Raw genomic sequence first — 14,126 nt, forward strand, 5'->3', positions numbered from 1 at the left:
CTTTTTATTTTCAAGCATTATTAAAATATCCGTTTTCTTTCTTTTGTCATGAAGGTTGAATTTAAAAAAAAAAAAGGAAAATTAGAGGAAATGTTTAGTCATCATTTCTCTGGAATTTCTCGATCAGTGACTCATAATTGGAATTTTTCCACTTCAGCTCAGGTCTACTTGTTGTAACAGGTTGTTCAGCAAATTCTCACCTAAGTTTACATGCATTGTGTTCTATACAGTTATTATGCAGTTAGCACACCGGGTACAGCTCATAATCTAATTTAATACAAAGTAGATTCAGGTTGTGTTCTATCGTCTTGCACATTTACATTTTACAGTTGAAATTAGTGGGGTTTTTCTTTTTAGCTCAGTTATTTCTAAGCCTTCTAGGAAACTGAGTGAAGTCTATAGCATTTCAGACTCCAGTTATGATTCTATTTTAAGATCACACCTTTTGATAACATGTTGATTTATAAACTGTTACAATTTGTTTTTGACCAATAGTTGAAAGTACTAAGTATTTGTACTCATATTAGTTTTAGTAACTAACACAAAGTTGCAAAAATGCCCTTCTGACAGGTTGTTCAAATAATACCTTGTATAAGGCAGAACTCACACATTCACCAAATACTTTTCATAAAAAGTAAAACATGACAATTAGGACATCTTAATTAAATCAAGTCCTATCCTTGTATATTCACTGTTTCTGCTGTTAATCAAACCACACATCTGCCTTTTTTCCATGCCTTTAAATCAAATGCAATCAAGCCATGACTGGTTTGGATAATTCAAATGTGGAGTATCATATATATTCCTATTTAAAATCAAAAGTTTCAGTATCTCTACTGAAATCTATTCAAGCTTCCTCCACCTGACACTTCTCCCCCACATTCGCTCGTTATGAAGAGCCAAGCGTCAAAAATGGTTAAAATGAGTCATATCTGAGTTGATATGACAGAAATAACTGCTCAGACTTAAGAAAATGTGGTTCATCAAAGACATGCAGTATAGCATATGTATATGTATGTGTATAGCATAGAAAAGACCAGAAATACTTTTTCTCCTCCTTTGCTTCTTTCACATAGATTTAAATTGAGTCACACAGGACTACATGACTGGTAAATCAGAATAGATTCCTCATTACAGTCACATGAGCACTTAAGCTGTCGATTGCTTTTTTTCCATTAACATTTCTGCATGAATTCTGGAGAAAAAAAGACCAAAAGAAACAAAAACAGGTGCTGTACAGCCTGAGAGATATTGAAACTATTGACTCAGAACTTTACTCAGCCCATATTATAAACACCTAAAATAAACAAAGAAAGTAGTTGATTAGATTCACCAAACAGTCGCATCCACTAAATGTAAAAAATACTTTTATTATAGACTCATACAGTAGTTACAAAATCCTGAGGAGCAATTGCGCACATAAGCTTGTCTGAGGCACCACTAGGTGACAGAACAGGATAAAATGGTGAATGCTACTCTGATCTGATAATCAAATCCAAAATATTATAAAGAAATGCTAAAACGAAATAAGGACACATGCTTAAAATATAAAGATCCATTTGGTACAGTTGAGAAATAAAAAGCTTAAATAGCTACATATACTAAAAAAAAAAAAAAAAGAAATACTATATTCTCTCTGTCTTAGAGTCATTTACATGCAGCTCAATAGTCACTGGAGCGAGTTGTAGCCTCCCTCAGTAGTGCATAATTCACAGAAAACAGAAAAAGCAGACTGACCTGCCAAAACAGTGTTTAACGTCACCATGACTCTTTAAGTAAACAGAAGCCACCAGCAGACCGTAAAGCTGAGGAGGCACATGTGGCTCATCCATTTAGTTTAGCCAATGTCCATGAAATTTAAAATCCAAGATAACAGAACAGCTGCCAGATATCGTCCATGTCTTCACATAGAAGCTCTCTGATGTACTCTTACCCTCAACTTGTTGTGTTTTCTGGAGAGAAAAAAAACGAGACAACCAACACAAATGAGTGTGTCTGCATGCAATAAAGCAGTGAAATGGAATAGGTGCTTATCAAGAAATGGGGCACAATTTGTGTTTTTGTGACGAGCTCAGATACAAAGTTCAGACGTGTGACCCCTAAAAGCAGGTGAACAAACTGCTGTTTGCTCGACTACAGTGTCAACAAGATCCAACAGAAGCTTCGGCAAAATCAAGTTTCAACTTGCACCCGTTCCTTACCGTTGTGGCGGTGACACCATACACTTCCACAGAATAGCATACAGTCCAAGCAAAAAGGCGATGAACAATGCGGCTGCAATGGAACCTAAAAAGCACAAAAACATTCATGTTTTACAAATTCATTCATATCATGCATTAGCACTTAAATCTCTAAGGGAAGCGTCGTACGATATGCTGCTTCTGTAATATCTGACAAGCATGCATAATTTGTTTACATGCTTTTATTACTGAATTCATCTGTTCTTAAACAGATAATAAAAACTGTTATATGGCTCTATATGCTCATATACACACTCCTCATTTCCCTATCTATTTGCTTAATAGTATTAAAAGAAAGATTCACTCTGCAAGAAAAAACAAGACGAATCCTGTTTAGCACTTCGTGCATTTCTTTTGCCACTTCTTAGACCTCTAATCTCTTATGATACAAAGACAATATAAAGTGCAGTTATAAATTCTGGGACTCCACCCACAAAACCTGAACATCGATGCTGTAATTCCTTATCTGACTCACGATCCATCACAATTCACAGGTTACTGCAGTGTGTAAAGTACACAGAGAACTTGATGAGTTTTCTTGTCATTGGTTGGCTCTACTTCACAATGAGTGTGAATAAGAGAAGGACCCTCGCAAACAATCATATCAATTTAGGAATATTATGATTACAGAGACGCACTTAACACATCAACATGTCGCAGCATTGACCATATGACCAGATCCTAATAGAATGGTGACAGGAAAGTCACCAAAAAAAAAAGAAAAAAAAAAAAGGTGTGAAATGACAAATATAAACTTGACCTTGAGGACAGTTTGGGTGAAAACCCTTTAGCTGGTCGGTGTGTGTAGGTTTTACAAAAATCTTAAAAATACTCTAGAAGTGCCGATTCTTGTAAACTGTAAACAGATGGATGAAAATACCTTACCATAGCATGGTGTTAAAAAAATAATATAAAAATCCTTTAGTTAAATTTGCCCCCTCCCCTTCATGAGCATCTTTCTTTTCTACATCTCAGTGCACAGCTTTTCCTCCAGTGTGTCAAATTGGTAGCGTGTTGACTTGCATTTTTGTTTCAGGGAAGCGGCCTGCCTGCAGACCAGACCTTTTATCACTTTAAAATATTTAGTGCATCATGAAACAAACAGTTTGAAAAGAAGAACCAGAACTGCTGAGCAGCTAGAATCCTACATCAGACAACAGAAGGAAAGTCCTCTCACAAAAGTCCAGCAGCTGGTCTCCTCTGTTCCCAGATGTTTACAGAGCGCTGTTTAAAAAAAAAAAACAAAAAAAACCCCCCAAAAAACCCCCAAAAAAACCAAAGAAACCACATCTCAACTTTTTTGAGATGTGTTGCTACCACCAAAGTCAAAATTCCATTTTGTTTTTACATCGCATCTCAACTTTTTGGATTTGGAGTTGTTGTGTTAATGGATAACACAACAAGAGGATGCTTCAGGTCATGCATTTATCCTGATACGCTAAGAAACCTGAAGTCATCATCTTAAAACTGCTATTTGTCTCTCCGGGCTGTAGCTACAGAATCAGCTCTCATTACCAGGGTTGATCCTTTGCCACATAAGTTGATGTTTGCTCTGTGCACAATGGGCCTTCCAGGCAGCGATGTTTAAAAAACAAACAAACAAACAAACAAAAAAAACCCTCCAGATACACAAGGAAATGACTGAAGGAGAGAGACATCAAATTTACATCAGGTAGGTTTTTTATTTTTATGACCACTGTCCCTAAAATGTATGACTGCACCTAATAATAATGATGGGATTTCATTCGACTTTCAAGTTCTGGGTGTTTGATCCTCTTCACTTACACTTATCTCAAACATCAGATAAAAAGTGTACCACAAACTTTGCTTACAGAAGCGCAGTTTACTTAAGATGTGCTATATGCTCTTTTTTTTTAGCCCTCTAAAGTTTTGAACTTTAAAACAACTTTTAAGTTTGAATTCTCTGGTCAAGCATACGCATACTTCAACGGCGAAACACGTCCGGTCACACCGACAGGAGCTCCATGAGCAAACAGCAACATGACAACAAGAGCAATCTAAAGTCACAGGGGTGCAAAGCTTATTTAGCACAAGGGTCCGAAGATAAGAGAAAAATCTGCCTCCGTGTCTCAACAAAACCATGCAGGATATCAAAAAGGTCATATACAAACACAAACTCACACACAGCACAACAGCAAAGCATCATATTTGTGTTTATGGCTCATTCAATAAATATAGCCCTAAACAATTTGACCAAAGTCAGACAGTATTTTGCAGTCACACTCCTAAAATAACTGTAAAGTGTTTCTAAGGTGTTTTCAAGCTTGGCTGACTGTTGGTTGTGTAACTTGATTCGGTTTATTTTCAGTCTCGACTCTCTGGGAGAAACAGGCATTTTTGTTAGTTGTTGACTGAAGGTGGTCCATTTCACGTTTTCTCTCTCTCTTTGCAACAGGCCCTACATGGTGTAGAAAAACTTAATTTTAGACAAAAATTATGCTCACCTGGGATCATTCCATTAGTAAAAGTAGGAGAGTCCTTTGAGTTGGGATGAGTGGCAGCTGCAGTAGAAACTTTACAAGGAAGAAAACAGAAATACATGAATCCACAGCTAAAAAAAAGTCTATTTAAGATATATACTTGCCTGCGTAACAAATGTAAAAATATGACACAGTATTTTAAATTTTTACTTAAAAGTTCCATGTGAGTGTAAAGGACATAAACAACATTGAATTAACACTGAATAAATAACATAATTGTGAAATACTCTGATCGGGATTCAACAATTTTATTCCCAAGCAGCTTTTGCTGTGATGCTGGTGAAACTGTGTCAGTTAAAGATTCAAATCTACACAGTGCTCACACTGCTGCAATACACATGCTTCCTTCTCAGTGAGCACACTTTTTTACTACATGAACAGTTCCAGAAGCAGTTGGTTGATCCTCACTGTCTCCATTAAAATCAGAAACACCCCTTTCGTGTAATCCATACCCACAGTTGTTGCATAACACAGTAAATAATTTGCATTTTTGTGCAAGTTATTGCTATGCGTTCGTGTTGAGCAGAGACTATTGGGCGTCACTGAAACTGTGCCATGTTGTTTTTTTGCTCCCTATAAATAGAATGGACTGAATGGAATTCACCTGAAGTGAATTTATTGGATTCTTTCATCGAGTTTCAGGTAGTTAAGGCACTTTTTGGTGGAGTTACTATCCACGCATAATACCGTGCCTAAAATGAAAACACTACAAAATATTGCAGCATCTCTTTCATTCTGTTATCTTGGGACTCTTCTGGTGAACTTACGATTCCAACCCATGAGGAAGAAGACAGGTATGAGAAAACCTCAAGGAAGAGATAAGACCTACCATTGCTCTGCTGCACCGCATGTGACAACTGCTCCCCGAGATCTCGGTCGACCATCTGAAAGTGCAAGCAAAACATTCGGGTTTGAACACAAGAGTGCTGCCTACACACACACACTTTTAACTCGCCTTCTTTGTTAAAAACGTGTACATCTAACGTGTGTTACAGCAGATGTAGGAACTTGCTGCAGGAAGTTAAGGTGAAAAATCGGAGCGTTTGGGGGGCATCGACAGGCACAAAGGTAAGAGAATGTCCAAGAAAATGTAAAACGTGTGCGCCAGAGCAACGCTTGAGCGTGTGAATCTACTTACAGCCAAACAGAACAGGAACAGGTTACGCTCCCAGTAAAAACAATCAAACAAGCCCGCTTATAAACACGTAAATCAGTACCGTGTAACCGTCGTCAGACAGATCCCGACAGACTTGTTTTTGGTACATTGTCGCTCACAAAACACACAAAAAGCGCTTCCTTCTCACCTTTGAACTATTTCCGTTATTGGTTAGAGCGCTGCTTTTGTTTTTCATCTCCGTCCACATTTTCAGGGCTGTGCGGCCAGACTTCATCAACTCATGCTGTTTTTCTCACCTCAGCGGCGCCCTGAGACGCACCTCTCGTGGTGCGTTCATGTGCTTCTTTTTGAACTCGTACAACAGCGCACACAAGCTTGCTGCTAATTTTCGACGCAGTGTAGAAACGATTAGGCTACATAAGTAAATTGATTCTTATGTGCTCTATAATGCTGTAATATTAAGGAAATGCAACATATACTTGCTTGTTTATCACTTGGACTAACCTTTGATTAAAAGGGCTCATTGATGCTTAATTTACAATGAAGTGGAACTAATGCCCTCATTATTTTCTGTCATGTATACCGCTACAATGGTTGCTCTTCATATTAAACTTAAGATAATACACTGAGTGTGAATAAGTGTCAGGCTTTTAAATTGCTCCAAAGACTGTTTCAAAAAGTTGCTTCACTGGTCTTGGCTCTGTGTGACGCTGGTGACACACAAAGAGGGAGCCAATTAAAATAAATATAGAAATTAAAATGAAGGAGTTAAAACTGATTGCTTTATTTTTTGGGGCCTACGCCAATGCGTCCTAAAAGATATGAGAATTATTTTAAAATGTAAATCATACAAAGCTGCTCAAGTAGGAGTCCAAGAACGAAATATGAAACTGAGCATAACAACTCCACTTTAAGCCACGCTGCATGGCTACACCATTTTAACATTTCTTTAAAGTTACATTTCCTACAGCAAGTGAAGGAGGCGCCAGATCGGCCCAACTTCCTGCAGGAAGAAAGCAGTCACATATCGCAAAAGTATGCTGATCCAAGATAATTATATTTACAGCAGGACTACTGATTTTCAGTGAGTGTATACAATGTTTTCCTGCCACCACATTCACCCTGATAAACGCACTTCCACTCGGATAGATAAAACAATAAGGACATGGGACACAGCAAAACACTCGGCTTTTTATCTAAGCAAGATTACATGTTCTGCAAACAGTGTTTGAACAAGTCAGTGTTCCAAAAACAAAACGTTAACACAGACAGAAAATTCATTTATTATCAGAAGTCTCCGTTTTGAATTTGAAGACCACATCTTGACCAAAATATGTTTAATGCAGACCGTTTAATACACTGGTCAGAGTAAGACCTGACCTGCAAATAGCCACAGCATAACTCCACAGATCAGACAGACAATCAAATTCAACTTGTTAATTGGAAAATTGCAGGGGGAAAAAAGAAAGAAAAAGAAAGAAAGAAAGAAATTAAACAAATTTGCCAGAAACAACCCTGGACAACCTTCATATGGGAATTAGTCATATGAATAGAATATACACAAAAGTTAATTTATGAGAAATATTTGTTTTTCTCTCCATTAAAGAGAATCACACAAACAGTCTGCAGATATTGCACAAAGGTTTACACTGTAAAAGCAGAAAGAGCAACTCCAGATCACACATACAAACCTCAGCGCACGCACGCACACACACACACACACACACAGGCACACAGCATTAATAGAGCCTGAAGCCGGATGGTATATTTCACAAAAATCACTCACACTCACAGACACACACATACAACAGACAAGAGCATGGAGAAACATCTAAAATGCACAACCAAAGGCATATCTTCCTGAAGAATGAACTTTCTACCCCTACCACCAAAGGAAAAAACAAAGCTCCTCTAGTCAAACCGCGTCGGTCATGGAGTGTCTTAAAGTAAGTGGGGTCTAAAATATTAGTCAACAATTGTTTGTTCTCACTTTAAACTTAATTTAATCAAAACTTGACCAGCACACAAAAACAGGGCAGAGAGTGCATGAGCACCTGAGGTTACCCAGAATCACCATTGTCAAAAAAAAAAAAAAAAAAAAAAAAAAAAAAAAAGGGTGGTAAAAGGCCAGTGATCCCAGAGGGATTACAGACAGATGTACAAGTCGTCCAAACACAAAAACCTGATTAAGTGTTGTGTGTGGGATATCAGTATGGAAGCATGGCTACGGTACACATCGTAAATGAGTGCAAACACGGCAGCGGGTTTCATGTTAGTCACACTGTAATAAGGCTGCATCTATGGCAAACATCGTTATACATTTTATATCTAATCTCCGACTTCTCATTAGCTTCAAGCATTTTCATCATCACTTAACAAAGCAGTTATCCAAAGTGGGAATGTTAACGATTTCAGCAAGAAAGAAATTATGTAACCGAACCCTGTACAGAAGAGAAGTTTAAAAATCTCTGTCTAAGCAGCTATCACATGTCAAAACAGCAATCTGCTGTCTTGGCTCATTTTAGAGTATTTCTACTGACCTCAGCACTGAGGTTCATGAAACCATAAAGTGAATGAGCAGGGCCACCTTGTGGGCACAGAAGGACTGAACTGCAATGCTGACACGCCGAATGAACAGAGATAAGACTGTGGGATTGTCAGAGTTGCCATGAAGCAGTAGCACAACCATGGTTAATACTACTTCGAATTTTAAGAGTGGAGACCAGACAGTCAAGATCTGATTCAATCAAAATAACATTAAATGGTTTGAAGACATTTTAACGACACATCACCAATACACGACGTCACACTTATGTCTCCGGCTGGTACTGAAAAACTGCACAGATGTTTACCTTTTCAATGGTTAAAAATAATTCATGTTACTTTTCCCCCCTGACCAAACCCCATCACTCCTTCAGCCCCCATCAGTCACAATCCGCAGAGGTCGCATTTCAGACTGGCCATCCTTTCTTGCTCTCTTCTCGGTGTCCCATCTTGGATTTGACGGCCCCTGAACTGTCTTGGTTGAGAGCTGGTGGCAGGTGGATGATGGGAGTTGTAGGAAAAGCAGAAAGGCAGAGATAGAGAGGCATGTCCAAGAAGGACGAGGCAGCGACATCACATGATTTCACAGCAAGAGTTCTGTTTCCGTGCCTGAAGGTTAAACACAAACAAATATGCAAATAATTTGCCCTGCTTAGTAAATTCAGCGCACAGTCTTGAAATTTAGCATAATGTCAATAAGGTCAGTCATTCAAACTTACAGTCTTGTAGAAGGCTTTAGACTGGTTTCCCAGATGCTCCGACTTTGCCACAAGATCATCCAGTTTCTCTCCTCTTTCCAGCAGACTTTCCATGGTGTTGTGCTGCAGACAACAAAATATTTATTTATGAAACAACAGAAACACTACAACTTTGCTTTAGTTAAATAGATTGCCCAATATGGTTAAAAATTGCAGTTAATAAGAGAAAGTTGCCTTTCAATCCATTACATTTTGTCAGATGACAGGATAACATAAAGTCCAAATGCAAACCTTTCCAATCCTTGCCAATCTGAACCCTATGCTATAAAGCGAGTTCAACATACCCAGGGTATGTCTAACTCCAGAGAAGTTAATAAATGTCTAAAGAACATAAAAATGTGAATGTAAAAGGAACAAAAAAAATGCGTTTTTGTGCTTCATTCCTAAGTTTTAGTAAGGTATAAGTTGTGATGGCTTTTCCATCTGCATTCCAGAGGGATAAGGAATAACTATGAACACATCTGATTTCTGAAGTAATTGAAAGCATGTATTAAAAAGTTTTTTTAAGAGTCCATCATCTCTTTCTGTGTTCTCATGCAATGCAAAATTTGAGTATAAATTAATGTGGACACTTCTCTACTTTGATTTATGTATGAACGGTGGTTTACCAAAATGATCTTTGTCTCATCCAGCTCTGCCTGCACTTTGGTCATTGCATCAGCTTCCCTGGGGTTCTGTGGATAAATACAAAAATACAACCAGCTATCAAGTAGATGCATTTCGCACTATACAAGTAAATTCTGCCAAATGATGTGAGAATCTGGTGATTATGGAGTCCTTCTGATATTGTTTTAAAATCACACAAACAGTCTAGTTGCAGTCATACACTATCAGATCTTTCGTTAAAATAAATTCTGAGAAGTAAACCAAACTGACCTGGTATTTAGAGAGGTGAATGTCAAGGGCTTTGTAGTTAATGGTGTCAGGATTACCAGAAGGCCAGTCTATACTGTCCACTTGCCTAGAGAACTCCTCTAATACCTAAAAAACAAAACAAAACAATGTCAATATTGAAATCACAACAACAAGTCTCATAATATATATATATATTTTAAAAAATATATATATAAACCACCTTGTCAAGCAATGTGAAACAGACTCTCTGTGGATATTCAGTATCTGCGATGACTACAGCACCCAAATTGTCATTTCTCACATACACATGGCACAGGTACTCTGAAAAGAAAAAAAAACAAAGGAGCAAGGTGTGTTGTTATCAGAACAATTTTCACCCGATCTTATTGTACAGGAAAACTACTGTGTCTACTGGTGCATTGAAGAAGGGCCAAAGAATAAAAAAACTTATTAAAATACAACTTAGCAAAATGTTCTCCATAAGACTCCCAAAATAAAAACAAACAACACACACTGATTATGAAGCATAATTCTGTAATGACATTTGCTAAAGTCCATGTCACATGATATGATGATTCAGCCTGCATGAAATTGAAGAGAGGAAAAGCAGTCTGTGTACTCCAGGAACAAGGAAATGTTTAGCATCATTGTTTTGAGACAGCTTACATTTTACTTTATTATCTCCAACTGTTTAAACTTGACTTAAAATGTCCATTTTCAGGCCAGAGAACATGTTACAGCCCCATCACAATTTCCCAGTCAAACATCAAATCACTTTTAAGCAGAAATCTCCTTCTGCCCTGCTGTGACACAGGACACTGCAGGAAGTCATTTCTTTATGATATTACAAATCACAACTGTTATATATCAAATTATTTTTCTCGTCCTTTGAGATCTGTGATAGTCTTTAGTTATCCATGTAAGCGGCTAATGTGCAGCCTTTTATACCAATACCACTGTAAGAGGATACTTGGCAAAAGGTTACCCTGAATCTGTAGGGTCCTCTCTGATGCAACAGCACTAATCACTGCATCACAGGGCCACACCTAAAACACTCTAAATCTGTTTACCTTGTTCTTTGACAGAGGCACGGGTTCCTTGAGATGTTCGTTCAACAATCAAGGCACTGGTGAAGGTCATGAACTCCTGAATGCTAAACAAACCAAAGCAATACTTAGTGTAGAGAAGGAAACACTTAAAAATAGTGAAATAAATACTACCCGTGATGTGTGAGGCACGGGTCAGTAAACTACAGTAAAAACTGTTTCGTTTCGTTAGTGAGACGCACCTGGAGCGCTGAAAGAAACTGAAGGAGGACAGGTCGTAGGCCGCTTTGAGAAGATTGGATTTGGTCGCTCCTTTGTAGAGGATGCTGAGACTGTAGAGCTTCATATTGCCACCGGTTCGTGTGTCAGTTACACAGTCCTGATAACACAAAAACAATCACATGAGAGCATTATCCTTTATCCGGCTCAGCTAACTAGCTTCCCTGCTAACAAAAAAGGGAAACTTCAACGATGTGAAGCTCGCAGCAAAAGCAGTCGCCGCCTAGATAAAAGCTTGTAGGCTAACTGTTTACTCTCAGCCATAGTCATCTTAGATTAACAATTTTCCCTCCTTACAGATGGGATTAACAGGCTGACTGACGGCGAAAAGCAAAGACTGCAAAGAAGTTGATTCAAGTTTTAAACTTGTCAAGAAAATTACAAAATTTAATCAGATTAGCTCTAGGTGCTATCTACTCTAAGGCAGGCCTCGGCTAACTTACCAGCTAAAACTATCGCAAACCGTCTGATTCCAGTAAAAACAGACAGAAAAAGTCAAATTCCGTATTAAAATAAAACTCGTGGGTATGCACGAAACACGTCCACCAAACTAGTCACAGTATAGTTAGCGCTAACTTAACAGTTTTTAACATGAACTTAAAGTGACCAATCACCACGTCACGGTCCCCAAACGGTGCAATCTGACATTCACTCCGCTGTAAACACGCACACCGCTGTGCTAATAGTTCCGGTTGGTTGCCAGATTCAAAGCGATATTATATCTACCTAATATAAACGTATTTACACGGAGGGAAATCTTAGACACACGGATGGATAACAGTCAGTCTTAAACGGATCATATTTATTTTTCATCTAAGGTACTATGTACATTATTGGATGCAGCAAATCTAATTTTTATCGGTTTAGATTAGCAGGATTATGAGATTGTAATAACTGGTTTAAATGGTGATATGTTTCAACATTTCAACCATATTTATTGATATTTAATGTGCTTTTATACTAATTGTCAGTGTTGGGTAAGTTACTTTAAAATAGTAACTTAGTTACATTACTAGTTACTTCTCTCAAAAGTAACTCAGTTACTTCAAGTTACTCGTTACTTTCAAAGTAACTAGTTACTAGGGAAAGTAACTCTGGTTTTACTCAGAATTCTCTTGTTAATGTGTTTCTTCCATAACTTTGCCAGTCTTCTAGCTTGCTTACTTGCCACAAGTGCACTGTGCCACCTACCAATAGAAAGGAAAAGATAAAGTGCATATTTCCACGAGAGAAATCCCACGCCTGGACCGTCATTGACTGCTGCCATGATTCTAGCCTACGTCACAGCGTCATGTGCGCCTTTTACATCCAACACAAAAACTGCAGTCGTGGTGCTTTGATTGTACTCAGAACTCGGAAATTCTGCCTTCTGAATAGGAAGATGTAGGTAACACCAGACTGCAGATGAGCTACATACAGGGCTGGACTGGGACAGAAAATTGGCCCGGGCATTTTGACTAGGAAAAATCATAAAGCCTTTGAATGAAAATAAACACTGTTGTGACAGTGATGTACACTGTTTTGATGGTATATATGCATCAATCTATCAATCGTTTGTTGTAGAGCTGGGCGATATGAGATTTTTTCATATCACGATATGTTTTTTTCATTTCAGGCGATAACGATATCTATCACGATATAAGCCAAATAACTATATTTGTAAGATTTAAATGTGCCGTTGCTCACAAGTAAAATGTGAAATAATCAGCAGCTTGTTTTTATTTAAATATTTATTTCCCATAATAAGTTCAACAGGGTAGATGTACTTAAGGAACATGAGACTTTTTCAGATAAATAAAGGCAAATATTGCAAACTACACAAAAGGCAGCCGCTAAAGCATTTAAGTTTCAAAATAGAACAAACGAAACAGACTAAATTGTCAATTCCACTTAGAAACAAAATATTAATTCTAAAAATAAATCTTAGTTTGTTTTACAGAAGAACAGACAAAACTGACTAACTTTTGTCAATATCAAATAAACTGAGAACTAAAAGGAAATTCTCAATCTCTCCTTGTTGTATAGCTTAGCTTTTCAAACAGTTTTAACAGTTACTTTAGTCTGACAAAAGCCGAATGACGAATTAGCGCTTCCAGTCAGAGACTGAGGCTACGTCCACACGTACACGGGTATTTTTGAAAACGGAGATTTTCCGTTTTCGTTTTAAAAAATAATCCCGTCCACACATAAAGGCAGAAATGAAGGAAAACGCTGCTATGAACATGCCAAAGCAGCAGGTGGCGCTAGATTCCTAACCGTGCAGAAATGTTGGCCAATCAGAAGTCTAGAAGCCTCGGTGGGAAAAAGTAAACAAAGCTGGGGCATAGAAGCAGAACCGAGTCGTAAGTGTGGAGGGACAGTAACTGTGTGTATATGTAAGCATTTAAACACTGCAGAGAGTAGAATTAACAGTAACAGTATTGTAGAAATTCATTTCACCGAAACAATAACGTGGCGCACAGTGTGACGCATGCACCAGTTTATTGTATTTCCAGACTTGCTTTCAGCACAATTTGCAGTGCACGCTACTCTGTTTTTTGTCAGACTTGAAATAGCCGAAATACCTTCACACTACGGAACGTCTATGGCTCTTCCGTTCGACAATCTCTCCGGCATTGGAACCATCATCTGTTTTCTCTTCGGTCACGCTCGGTTGATTTTTCTAGTCGGCACACTCATTTCCTCCATTACGCGCTGGCTGCTTCCCAAACAAACACACGTGCGGCTTGGCACTTGTGCGGTACGTAACAAGTCACGCGACGTGACGCTGCGGCTGTGATTGGTTC

The 14,126-nt window shown here is 38.2% G+C and overlaps 2 protein-coding genes across 2 annotated transcripts; both read right to left on the bottom strand.

The window, feature by feature from the left end:
- Positions 1-1,477: 1,477 nt before the first annotated feature.
- On the bottom strand, positions 1,478-6,190 carry LOC146621536 (uncharacterized). Its single transcript, XM_085368586.1, has 5 exons — positions 6,046-6,190; positions 5,571-5,625; positions 4,706-4,774; positions 2,202-2,286; positions 1,478-1,952 (listed from the first exon to the last, which is right to left on the bottom strand). Exons 1-5 carry the CDS (start codon positions 6,130-6,132, stop codon positions 1,904-1,906), a joined length of 345 nt encoding a protein of 114 aa, XP_085224712.1. The 5' UTR covers positions 6,133-6,190; the 3' UTR covers positions 1,478-1,903.
- A 1,778-nt stretch (positions 6,191-7,968) lies between these two features.
- ykt6 (YKT6 v-SNARE homolog (S. cerevisiae)) lies at positions 7,969-11,980 on the bottom strand. Its single transcript, XM_085368587.1, has 8 exons — positions 11,784-11,980; positions 11,304-11,440; positions 11,086-11,168; positions 10,236-10,336; positions 10,037-10,141; positions 9,769-9,834; positions 9,122-9,223; positions 7,969-9,011 (listed from the first exon to the last, which is right to left on the bottom strand). The coding sequence occupies exons 2-8, from the start codon at positions 11,405-11,407 to the stop codon at positions 8,976-8,978; spliced, it is 597 nt and encodes a 198-aa protein (XP_085224713.1). The 5' UTR covers positions 11,408-11,440; positions 11,784-11,980; the 3' UTR covers positions 7,969-8,975.
- Positions 11,981-14,126: the final 2,146 nt, after the last annotated feature.

This window comes from Diplotaxodon limnothrissa, linkage group LG12, assembly GCF_057381915.1.
Source record: "Diplotaxodon limnothrissa isolate DT_005_m linkage group LG12, D_limnothrissa_male_GT1.1, whole genome shotgun sequence".
In the NCBI taxonomy this organism is placed as follows: domain Eukaryota; kingdom Metazoa; phylum Chordata; class Actinopteri; order Cichliformes; family Cichlidae; genus Diplotaxodon; species Diplotaxodon limnothrissa.

Coding starts and splice junctions, on each gene's coding strand:
- LOC146621536 (XM_085368586.1), bottom strand. CDS start 6,132: ATGAAGTCTGGCCGCACAGCCCTGAAAATGTGGACGGAGATGAAAAAC. Junction 5,626..6,045: donor ATAACGGAAATAGTTCAAAG/GTGAGAAGGAAG, acceptor TTGCACTTTCAG/ATGGTCGACCGAGATCTCGG. Junction 4,775..5,570: donor TGCGGTGCAGCAGAGCAATG/GTAGGTCTTATC, acceptor TTCCTTGTAAAG/TTTCTACTGCAGCTGCCACT.
- ykt6 (XM_085368587.1), bottom strand. CDS start 11,407: ATGAAGCTCTACAGTCTCAGCATCCTCTACAAAGGAGCGACCAAATCC. Junction 10,142..10,235: donor GTTTCACATTGCTTGACAAG/GTGGTTTATATA, acceptor TTTGTTTTTTAG/GTATTAGAGGAGTTCTCTAG. Junction 9,835..10,036: donor TTCACCTCTCTAAATACCAG/GTCAGTTTGGTT, acceptor ATTTATCCACAG/AACCCCAGGGAAGCTGATGC.